Source organism: Mytilus trossulus, chromosome 5 (assembly GCF_036588685.1).
Source record: "Mytilus trossulus isolate FHL-02 chromosome 5, PNRI_Mtr1.1.1.hap1, whole genome shotgun sequence".
Taxonomy (NCBI): Eukaryota; Metazoa; Mollusca; class Bivalvia; order Mytilida; family Mytilidae; genus Mytilus; species Mytilus trossulus.
The window spans coordinates 12,104,630-12,116,352 of record NC_086377.1 but is presented as its reverse complement, the minus strand read 5'-3'; the positions used below and the strand labels follow the sequence as shown (position 1 = coordinate 12,116,352).

Genomic DNA, 11,723 nt, shown 5'->3' with positions numbered 1-11,723 from the left:
CTACCGTTACACTAAAATATTTGTATTAAACATTTACCTACTGTAGCAACCTATGAAGTATTTGTTTTAAACATTTAACGACTGTGTCAACCTTTTATAAGTTGTTATAAACATTTAATGACTGTGCCAACCTTTAGAAAGTTGTAACAAACATTTAACGACTGTCCCAACTCTAAAAACGTTGTGACAAACATTTTTTGACTGCATCAACGTCTGAAAAATTGACACAAACAAATTTTAACTGTCCCAACCATAAAAAGGTTGGGACGGACATTATGCAACTGCCACAACTATTAGAAAGACTGTAATAAATAGATTTTGACTGTGACAACACCGTAAACCACTGCAACAGTTCTGAAATGACTGATGGTAGCATTTTTTGACTTTCACAACCCGTAGAAAAGTTGGAACAGACATAAATAAACTGTTGCAACTAAATATGACAGATTTGACAGTCATTACTGGTCTTATACAGACTAAGACAGTCATACAACGACTGTTACTGGTATGGACAGTTGTTTTTTCGTCCAGTAGTGTAGATTGTAAATATGAAACGGCAATTGCCAACTGCTTCTGTAGTACAGAAATAAACATTCTTCAAAACGTCAGAATTATTGAAATTCAGTCGGAAAGTTGTAATTGTACCATCAATTTTCTTGAGGCACAAGAGCAACCGCCAACAGTGGTACACATGTTCAACAAATTATGCAATTGGCATTGCAATGAGATAGAATGTGGTAAGTTTTATGATTACCCTCACAAGATTTATGTCTTAAAGTCCCACCATTCTAACGATTTCAACAGTTTGCCTTATTTCGAAAATTAAAAAAAAGGGGGAATAACTCTAAGGGCATCCGACCAGTTCTTGACAAGGAATTATTATAAAGTTAAAGGATAAATAAATCTGATCTTCATGTCCCATGGAATGTATTCTGTATGTGCATAATTAAACAATTTTGTAGTTGATTTTTGCAGTAAATGTGAGTGATCAAAATTATAATTCCATGGGAACATTTCCAACAAATTTATTTTAAAACCAGGTATGAAATATCAAATTTCTCTTTCAATGTCATGTGAGATTGTAACAAGTTTTCAATCGGTTCCAGTATTAGATTTCTTTTTTCATTTATTTTACAGTACCAGACAATATTTTACCAGAGAAGGAAAAACAACTAGGAAACAGGAAATAACTACAGTTCATGGTAAGATTTATTATTTAAGTATGATTATTAATATTCAATACTTAAGTAAGATACTGCCAGTTTGTTTTTGTTTTTGTGTGTGTGTTTTTTTTTTAAGGAAGGAATTAAACATGTTTTATTAATTTTTTTTTTCATTTATTTTGTAGTACCAGACAATGTTTTACAGAATTCTCAATTGGAAATGACTAACAAACAGAAAAAGTCTACAACACTGACTACAAATCAAAGTAAGATTTTATTATACAATTATTAATGAGTAATACTTCAGCTATATACGTCTGACGATCAAAACGATTCCCACCTATTACAACTGAATAACGATTGTAAAAGTAATGCGGCGCATTGATTGATGTAAACCCTCTTATTATCATTAATGATTTCAGGTTGTTGTTTCCATGGTTGTCCCTCCTGCTTTCCCCATGATAGAACAAAGACAACTCATCCGAAGACAAAACATTCGATGGCCGAACTATATATTATGACCAAACAGAAAGAAAGGGAACTGATACGACTAGGATACGAGTATGTGTGCATCTGGGAGCACGAATTTCATCAATTAATGTCGACAGATGACCAAATGAGAGAATTAGTTTCTACATTAGATATTACAGACCGATTAAATGTAAGGGATAGCTTTTTGGTGGAAGGACTAACGGAATTAAACTGTACCATGAATGCGCAGAACCAGGAGAGACAATTGAATATTATGATTTCACAAGGTAATATAAAATAATGTAATAAGTACTGTTTTTGATTCATTTGTATATTCAGAACTCTTTTATGTTACATTGTTTGGTTACTTAGTTGATAATTTCCTTCTTTTATTTTTCAGCTTGTATCCTAGCGTCAACAAGTATGCTAAATACCCCATAGGACATCCAGTTATCATAACATCGAATTTTCAAGATATTTCCAAGTATTTTGGGGTGGTTAAAGTAAAGATTTTACCCCACAGACGTCTTTTTCATCCCGTTTTACCATACGTTTCCAATGGAAAATTAAAGTTTCCACTTTGCAAAAAGTGTGCCGATGATGAAAACCAAAACGACTGCACATGCACCAATGACGAGAGAGCCATTGTTGGTACATGGTGTACTCCTGAAGTGGAGCTGGCTCTTTCCAAAGGATACGAAATCCTTAAAATATACGAGGTGTATCATTTTGAAGAATTCAAAAAGCATGATCCTTTTACGGGTGTGGGAGGCCTTTTTGATGCCTACGTCAATCTATTTTTGAAATTTAAACAGGAAGCATCAGGTTTCCCACAGGAGTGTAAAACAGATCAAGAAAAGATGGAATATATAGCTGATTACGCAAAACACGAGGGAATACATTTAGATTATGATAATATAAAAAAGAATCCAGGACTCCGTAGTTTGGCAAAAATATGTTTAAATAGTTTTTGGGGCAAGTTTGGTCAACGTTTAAATATGAGGCAAACAGCGTTTTTCCACGAACACGAGGGAGATAAGTTCTTTCAGCTACTCTCAGATCCCCGGAAGGATGTAAAAGATTTCCATATCATTAGTAAAGATTTCATACAAATAGAACATGTACACGAGACCCCTTTTATCCCCATAGACGTTAAAACCAACATCTTCATAGCATCTTTTACTACCTGTTGGGCCAGAATCAAGCTCTACAACGTTATGAAACAAGTGGGTCACAACACATTGTATGTAGACACAGACTCGATCATCTTTTGTGATAAAGATAAAATTATCTCAAAAACACTTCCTATTGGCAATTACTTAGGACAATTAACAAATGAAATTTCGCCTGAGGATAAACACATCACACATTTTGTGGCCGGAGGACCTAAGAATTATGCCTACAGATTGGCATCGGGCAATGAAAAGTGTAAAGTGAGAGGTTTTTCGTTAGACAATAAGATTGATTGATTGTTGGTTGCTTAACGTCCAGTGGCAAATATTTTATGCATATTCAGGACGAGAACAAGTTAACAATAAATACAATAGGTAGGTAGTTGTAATAGAGGCCATCTAGGATGATGGTCGGGGAAATTTGGACTGCCACTGGAAAATGAGGGTATATTGGATAGGGACAGAACTTTTGCCTTGCAACAGGCCACCTACGGACCCCTCAAAGAGTTGTCGCAAGGGTTCTTAACGTGCAAAGAGCGTGGCACTCTCTTTACACGAGGCATCGGATTTAACGTCCCCCTTCTGACCGGACGTGACTGCGAACTTATACATCCCGCACAGCCAAACGGACGCCCCACTTCGGCAAGCGTTTTACTGCCGGTCGGGAGAAGACCAAGTGACCATATTTCTATTCCCCAGTCACCCTTGGGGGATAGACAATAAGATGAATTCAGATCTAATAAATTTTTCATCTATTTGTGACGTAGTGGTGAATAAAACTATCAAAACAATAAAGACTACCAATCCGCGTAAAATTTCCCGACTTGCATGTAAAAGGAAATTATACAACAGGATTGAGGAAAAGGAGTACAGAATGGTATATACAAAGAGAAGATTGTTAAATGACTTAACTACTTTACCTTTCGGTTACTGTTGCAACAAATGACTTAACATTAATCCTTTATTGAAGATTTTTATTGTACAAATGAGAAGTTACATAATTAAAAGTTAATATAATATCCATTTTAAGTTTTTTTTCATATTTTTTCTTTTCATTTTCTTAGGAGGTTGATATAGAATTCCTGGTGTACCACTCGCATCGTCGTTAATCTTCTCAACGAACCGTCCCATTTCAGCTGGGTCAGAGTTTGGAACTTGCTCTATGGGTTTAGAAATTTGCGGTTTCTCGCCATGTTCGTTTTCCATTATTTCTCCTGTAGGTTTGTCTTGTTTATCCTCTGACGCAGATTTTAAAAGTTCATCATATTTTCTTTTAGATAACAAAACTAGTTCTTTTGCCATCATTGCAAAAAATCCATAACAGGTCTTAACAAACTAGGAATTAGTTTATTATGACGAATCAATAATTGTTTCTTTTTTCGCACTCCTACTGATTTTGTTCCCAATTGATACACAATGGATTTATATGGTTTTAATGACTTGACGTATTTTTGTTTGTTGGGGAATACTCCTTTATAAATATTTAAAGCTACTTCAGATAGAACACTGATTTGTGGTTTAGTCAGATTTGATAAGATTGCAACTCGTTGGTTTGTACCAGCTTCGTATAAAAACTTCAGAAACACAGCATTTGACCTCATTCGCCTGCTCATTATCACCAAATGATCGTACGAACAAGAATGCATTTTTATATAGGTTTGTAAACTATACAGGTGTCACCTGGAAAAATACCCGTTCTAAGCATGTATTGTCTGTCTTCTCTATGAGGCGAGAGGTCAATAAGTATGTATGCATACTTCTGTTTTGTAATTTTCAAAAATGCATCTAAGAAATATCGAGTCATTCCTGGAAGTATTTGTGATGCGAACGTTACAATTTGACGCATGTCTCTAGGATTATGAAACAACACAAAATTAGCACAATTCAGGGAAATACTTTTTGCGTATTTACCTGGAGGATACAAAGATTGTGAAATAAGGACCACTGATGCCTTTTTGTGGTGACTAGTGACGGCGAATAAATGTAAAACTTCCTCTGATTGTACTACTTTAGAAATCAAATCGTCCAGTACGATTAACGAATGTTGAGTATCTTGAGTAAATTCTTCTATTTTCTGTTTATCAGGCAGACCTTCATGAAATATTAAGTTGGACGATTGAATGTCGTCAAATAATGGTTGATATTCGGAATATGCATATAAAAATTTTTCCGGTGGTTTGGTAAACATTACGTCAGCATTTTCTATAAGTTTTTTAGTAAAAATCGATTTACCTGCTTGAGTTGGTCCAGAGATATATATTGTGGTTGGAGATGAAAAAGGAAGAAGAGTGTGTTCCTTCTCCATGACTTTGTTTAAAATGAAGACGATACGTCGCATATGAGTTTTATATTCATATCAGAGAAGACCCCTCGTAAAAAGAACAAAACTTTTTTTTTTTTTTTTACATCTAATATTTATTTAGAAAAAAACATTTTAATGAATTGGTCATTTTCAAATACATTATCAGTAAACATATCATTAAAATTTTTAATTGAAAATTGATAACATACTTTCATCACTACAAAACATACAACATAAAGTCCACAAATATCTGAAGTGTTAGACTGTAATTGTCTCTGTATTGAAAAACAATATATAACAACATGTTATCAGGAGTACAACTATCATGATTTGAAATATGAACTTTAATGATTATCACAATTATTTAGCACCAACTTTAAAACAATTAACATTTAATAAATTATCACAACTATATTGCTTAATAACAAGAAAAAGCAAAGACTATATACATGTTTTATATTACAGTATAAACATTTCATATACTACTAAGGTCTGTCTAATGTTCCCCATCAACCTCTATAGCATTTTTGATATTTTTAAGACCAAATAAACATTATCTTTTAATCTGATAGATCATATCAGATAATCCCTCTGATGTAAAGCTTTATAAATATTTTGATTTTCTTCCTTTAGAAGTTATTATACTGTGTAATTACTAAATATTTTTAATTACAATCAAGCCTCAAGCTAAATAACTGTTGATAGATAAACATGTATAACAATCTTTAGATGTAGAGTATAGGAAATTGTCTTAATTGCAATAAAGTTTCAAAACTGATTAACTGTTAATGGAGAACATCAGACAGATAAACATATATTACTACTAATTTGAGTAAAACTTCTTCTTAACATAACATAACAGACTTGTGTAAACATATACAAAACTTCTTGATATGTATAATATAAACAACACCCTTTGAAGTAACATCATTTCAAAGATCTGACTTATTCTCTATTTTCATCATAAAAATAATTTTAAAGAGAGAAATTAAGTGAAAAATGTATCAATTTATCCATAATTTATAATCATGTCAAACACAGGATGTTGAGTCTTTCTTATGTATAAGAAGTTATCACTCTCCTTTGTTAAAACCTTCAATAATAAAAAAAAAAAGCCCCCCTCCCCCCTCAATAAACTTCTTAAGATAATATAGCATAGAAATGCTAATATCTCCTTTGCCATCACAATGGATGCTTAGACATATATAAATTAATCCTAAAATGACATCTCAGTTAAGCCTAAATGAATTAAATTTATCAACCCAGCTTTATTTAATGAATCTTATCATAACCAAGAGAGAAGAATAAGTCCTTTAATATTTAGGAAAAATGTTATACTTTCATTCTATTTAGAAAACTTTATGATGGATCATCGTGCTTCAATCAGTGACTTTATTTCACAATTAACTAATTTTGTATCTCAGCATGTGCCAGTAGTGGGGAGTCATTTTTTCCCGTGTTATAAGTGCTCGATTCAACCTGAGAATTTTGAAGAAATGAAGATTTGGTACCATCAGCAACCCATCAACACATTTAGTTGTACACAATTTGATGTTTCTGCATTATATCATGCTTTGTTGCATGAAAACAGAGAAACCAGAATAGAATGCCTCGTACGAATGAGTGAGACATTTCTGGGAGAATTGATGCAGCAGTGCAATGCAGCTAATAGTGTCCAAAGTCGAGACATGCTGCAGATAGCTTTAAATATCTTGAAGGACAGGTAAGAAATACTTTAAACATAAATTTCAAAATATTTGAACCAACCATTTCTTCATAAAAATTACACTGGGTATATAACAGTCTAACAAACCCCTTATTTTTAACCATTGAGAAGCTCTTTACAATGTCCTTCAATACATATCATAAATAAAACATTTGGCTGATTTTACAGAGTTACCCCCCCTTCAGTGTTAGGTACATCTTAATTACACAAATTATATAAAAGTTTGGTTTGAAAACAATAAAAAAAAAACCAACAACATAATACACAAATAAATCACAAATTAAGTCTGTTGGGTGGTATGGACTGTCTGGTGCTTCTTCTTAAAATGAGTGGAGGTGCTGGTAAGGGTAGGATGACTTCCTGGTGTACTACAGGTGGTATAGGTTGGACTGCTTGGTGTGGTGGTTGATGTTGAGGAGGGTTAATAAGCTGTCTTACAGGGGGGATGAAGTTTCTTAAAGCTGGTATGGCGTTTAGTAAAAGTCTATGTATTCGGTTTAAAACCACTAATACGCTAATCATGGTGAAGATTAAAACTTGAAATTGCTCTACAAGAAAATAACAAAAAAAATACAAATTTTATAAATTGTTACTACTTAAATTGTACCAGGCTTTATTATAGAGTTCATCTTCTGAGTTTGAAATATTATTAGAATGTCTTTTCCTCCAAACAATAAATCCACCTATTAGAAAGAATATCACTGTAAGTAAAAAAAAAGAGTTAAAAACAGTGATATTGAAATTACAATTTAAATTAATAATTAATTCTTTTATCCTAATAGAACTTATATTTAGGGGCAGTAGGAATCTCCTGTAGAGGAAGACGGTGCTCAATTAACCCTCCCCTACTATTCCTCAAACATTTCTTCCCCAAACAAATGAGAGCTATCATCAGAAGTACTACAAGAAAAGAAATAATTTAACTAGTTATGGTATCCATTTCAACATATAAAGAATCATCGTTCTTAACTGGAATGTAGTCTGATTGATAGGAATACTTTTTTTATTAAGAACACCAAAATTAAGACAATTAAAAGAAACAAAATTACTCCAAGAAAAATTATATAAACTTTTAAGCTACCTGTTAAAGTGGTGACGGTTGCCACTATCCAGGGTGTTGTGGAGTTTGCCTCATTTTCTGTAGTATTCTAAAATAAAAAAATAAATAATAAACTACATGTACACAAGTAAAATAACATAACCTAATCCACACCCTAATACATGTTACAATCAATACACATTTAGCTTTAGTTGAATTTAAAGCATGAGAAATTTATAAGTATAAATGTCTAAAATAGTGAAAATAAGTACTTTCAAAATTGTTTACGTTAATTTTAACAGCAGTGTTTTTATGTTTTTAGAATACACTACCACAATGCAATGGTTATGTTAAGTAGGGATTCTTTTTGCTGTATTGGTGAAAACCCACCTGTTGATGGTCAGGGAGAGTGCTGGACATCTGGCTGTGGTCGTACACTTTTGCTGTTGGAACGTTTTGAGGCCCTTCTGTTGAGAAGTCAGGAGAACCCCCCTCCGTATGAGGAGAGGTCTCGCTTGCATCTGTAGTGGATACTAGGTCTTCAGTATGCAGGTTTTCCAGTAACTGTAAAAAAAAAACAACAATAATATATCAAATTGAATATTTATAGTTTTTAACACAAATCTGTTAAATAGAAATACAATTAAAATTATGCTAACAAATATTTCTTTTCTTATATTGATATACTTTTAAAAGAAAATAAAGGGATTTTGTCTTTCATAAAGTAGGTGTCAATTTTTTGTAAACAATAAAAATGGCGGATGTTGAACACAAGTTACGTAATAGCATCTTTCACAAATTTTGTCTGCAATCTGCACTTCCGTGTAAGGAGATGTTGAGATAGCCTGACAACAATTGCCTATGGTGCAGGTTTTTATAGATACTCTCTCTAAATGTTGGCCAAAAGTCATCATCGTGCTGGAACCCGCCAGTCTGTCTAGGGTGATCTTCTTCACTGAAACCGGTCCAGTGAAAACGTAACTGCCTTCCCCCTCGTACAAACACTGCAGTTCTACTACCTTGTAGTTCTCAACCACACTTTTGCACTTCCTTAAACTAAGGTCATGCACTTGGCCATAACACACAACAATACATATAAACATTAAACACTTTGCGAGCACCATTTTAATTTTTCAGTTTTTTCTCTGTGAATCGTCTGCGCATGTGCACGCAATCAACAGTTAATTAAAAATAAAAAGGCGGGCGATTATGATTGTATCAAAAAACAATACGAAAAAAGAATAAATATGAAAGAATTGAGATGTTGCTATATGATCTTCAATAATAGTATAACTCGAAAAAAAAAAGAAGGGGGGAACGGAAACATATAATAAGAAAATATTAGGTACAAAACAATGGCACTCAAAAAAAAAATTCAAACGTTTTGGGGTTGGTTTTTTTTTTACAATGTAGCTGCTTTAGATAAAGATTTTAAGTTAAGAAACCCAAAAATAAAGCAGATGACATATTATCATAGTATAGTTTCTAGAGATTCATCAACACGTTGTTTTGTTGTTAAGCGCATTTTTGTTTGCGCATCACATAAACAATTTGGAATAGAGTTGTTATGCGAAACCTAAGAATGAGGTGGTTATCCCTCCTTTAGTCCCACCCCATACTTCAAAGTGTAATATTATTGGTTTAGATAATATCAGCTAGAAAAATGAAATAAATATAAAAGTGTGTATTTTTCGTTTACAAGTCAGTACTTCTAACCTTTGTTTAGTAATATATTTGCAAACGATTAAGTGTTATCAGAATGGCGGCCGAAAATGTACAGTTTACTCAGTCTGTTACTTCAACTGGCAAGACGGAGTACAAGACCCAATTCGGGAGAGGGACAGTCCTTTCCTTTAAAAAGTCCACCAGAGGGCTTTTTTATTTAGATTTAGCGACATCTAATGGTGCAGTGAAGCTGAATTTAGGCTTAGACGAGTTAGACGATCTTTTTACTTTGAGGGGACACCTAGAGTCCCTAACAGCATACTTTCCACAGGTTAGACTATTTTCTTTCTTTTTGTTTTTACATGGGATTCACGTGTAGGAGTTTTCTTTAAAAACCGAGGAAATTAAAGATTATACCCTTTGAGGTGTTTTTTTTCTCTCTGTTTGTATGCGCTTACCGTAAACAACAGGAAGGTTTTCAGTATTGTCTACTACCGTTTATCTTTCTGTTTATCTATCTACCTCGCTTTTGTTAGGGGAGATATTGGTGTTCACGTTTGCCTTTCTTTTTAACCAATTTAATGCAACAATTGAATAACATAAAACGAAGATGTGGTATGATTGTTTATAAGATAACTCTTCACAAGAGACCAAATGATACAGAAATTGTCAACTTTTGGTCACCTTGCGACCATCAACAATAAGCAAAACCCATACCTCATAGTCAGCTATAAATAGCTTCAAAATGATGAATGTAAAATAACATCTGAGAGAGAAAAAAGATAACAACCTAATTTATACACAAAAGAATGAGTGAAAAACAATATGTACACCATCAACACCTCTCGCAAGTATATAAAACTTTCTTCATAACATTTGAGTTCGAGTTTTATTTTATTTTTCTTGTTTTAGCCGCTCCCCCAGCCACAGGAGCAGGTTATTCTGAAAGAAAATGTAGTGCCGGTTTATACACCACCACCACCAGCAGCACCAGCACCACCAGCACCTTCCGTAAGTATAAGTATGGCACTTCGAAAATGTTTGACCAGTTTCCCATAGAGGCTGCACTTAACCTTCGAAGAAGTGGCTTTTGTTCTCCATCGACAATAGATTCACCACAAATATTAGAATACAGGTAATACAGCTACAAAGTAAGTATATTCACAAGCGCTAGCGCCTTTTTATGAAGTCCTTGAAGATTTTCAACAGGTCCTTGTTTTTATAATCATTGTCTCTCTGTTTAGATCTGTTTTCGGGAGTCCTATCCCGTCTCTCGTTTGTGGAATATGGGGTTCTCCTATCGTACCTTTCTCTGGTCGGACCACTAGGGCTATCATTGTTGGAGCGAGATTTGTTTCTCATATCCGTAACGAATTTTCTTAGTTTAAGAGTATATTCCTCATTCATATTGTTGGCCTCTTTGGCTAGCTTAGTTCTAGCCTCTCCACTTGGTGTGCTGTTTATGTCAAAGTCAGAAATTCCCGTATTTAGCACAGTGCTGATAGTGGAATTCAGTTCTTGCACACGGGTATCTAATATACTTAATACCGACTGATATGCCTGTTCTTTGGTCTCTATCATACATTTGTCCACTGGCTCTTTCAGAGCTTCACTGTTCTCTTTGTTGCCATAGTTTGGCCTGAATGAAATGTTTAAACATGAAAACTTGTTACTTTCTCTGTCAAATGTCATCCTGTGGATCAAAGTCAGTAACGGAAATCTGGTGTCATTCAATTTCCTGACTTCTGCAATAGGGTCTTGAACAATTTTCATGTCACTTCTGGCCACATGGAGGCATATCATCATCCATCAGGTATAAGCTATCAGTATCAATATCGATGTCTACTTTAATATCCATGATTATTGCACATGTAGCTGATAGATAGCATGCATCCCTATTTATGGGGGCATGTTACCAGATTAGTGGTGACAGGATCATAAATTAAATATCAAACTATTCATTGGTGCATTATATTGTCCTATATTGTTTGACAATATTATTGTCACCTCCCATTTCGATGAAACAAGATTATTATCATTCAAATAAATATTAAATAATAAATATTATTCAACATTGTTAATATGATCTAAATATACGTTTAATTTTGTATGTGTATAAAACTATATGGTGTAATCAATTAGGCTCAGTCAATGATCAAGGAGTCAACTAACATAGTCATTGTTT

At 33.7% G+C, this 11,723-nt stretch overlaps 3 protein-coding genes across 3 annotated transcripts; 2 read left to right on the top strand and 1 right to left on the bottom strand.

Moving 5' to 3' along the window:
• The first annotated feature begins 6,469 nt into the window (after positions 1–6,469).
• Positions 6,470–8,400, top strand: LOC134718526 (uncharacterized). The gene is made up of 2 exons (XM_063581118.1): positions 6,470–6,831; positions 8,196–8,400. The coding sequence occupies exons 1-2, from the start codon at positions 6,470–6,472 to the stop codon at positions 8,398–8,400; spliced, it is 567 nt and encodes a 188-aa protein (XP_063437188.1).
• On the bottom strand, positions 6,827–8,429 carry LOC134718527 (uncharacterized). The gene is made up of 3 exons (XM_063581119.1): positions 8,264–8,429; positions 7,916–7,982; positions 6,827–7,382 (listed from the first exon to the last, which is right to left on the bottom strand). The coding sequence occupies exons 1-3, from the start codon at positions 8,291–8,293 to the stop codon at positions 7,108–7,110; spliced, it is 372 nt and encodes a 123-aa protein (XP_063437189.1). The 5' UTR covers positions 8,294–8,429; the 3' UTR covers positions 6,827–7,107.
• A 96-nt stretch (positions 8,430–8,525) lies between these two features.
• LOC134717603 (uncharacterized) lies at positions 8,526–10,597 on the top strand. The gene is made up of 2 exons (XM_063580097.1): positions 8,526–9,869; positions 10,451–10,597. The coding sequence occupies exons 1-2, from the start codon at positions 9,633–9,635 to the stop codon at positions 10,595–10,597; spliced, it is 384 nt and encodes a 127-aa protein (XP_063436167.1). The 5' UTR covers positions 8,526–9,632.
• The last annotated feature ends 1,126 nt before the right edge of the window (positions 10,598–11,723 follow it).

Coding starts and splice junctions, on each gene's coding strand:
- LOC134717603 (XM_063580097.1), top strand. CDS start 9,633: ATGGCGGCCGAAAATGTACAGTTTACTCAGTCTGTTACTTCAACTGGC. Junction 9,870..10,450: donor TAACAGCATACTTTCCACAG/GTTAGACTATTT, acceptor TTCTTGTTTTAG/CCGCTCCCCCAGCCACAGGA.
- LOC134718527 (XM_063581119.1), bottom strand. CDS start 8,293: ATGTCCAGCACTCTCCCTGACCATCAACAG. Junction 7,983..8,263: donor CTCTCCCTGACCATCAACAG/GTGGGTTTTCAC, acceptor TTTTTATTTTAG/AATACTACAGAAAATGAGGC. Junction 7,383..7,915: donor AACCGTCACCACTTTAACAG/GTAGCTTAAAAG, acceptor ATTTTCTTGTAG/AGCAATTTCAAGTTTTAATC.
- LOC134718526 (XM_063581118.1), top strand. CDS start 6,470: ATGATGGATCATCGTGCTTCAATCAGTGACTTTATTTCACAATTAACT. Junction 6,832..8,195: donor TTAAATATCTTGAAGGACAG/GTAAGAAATACT, acceptor TTATGTTTTTAG/AATACACTACCACAATGCAA.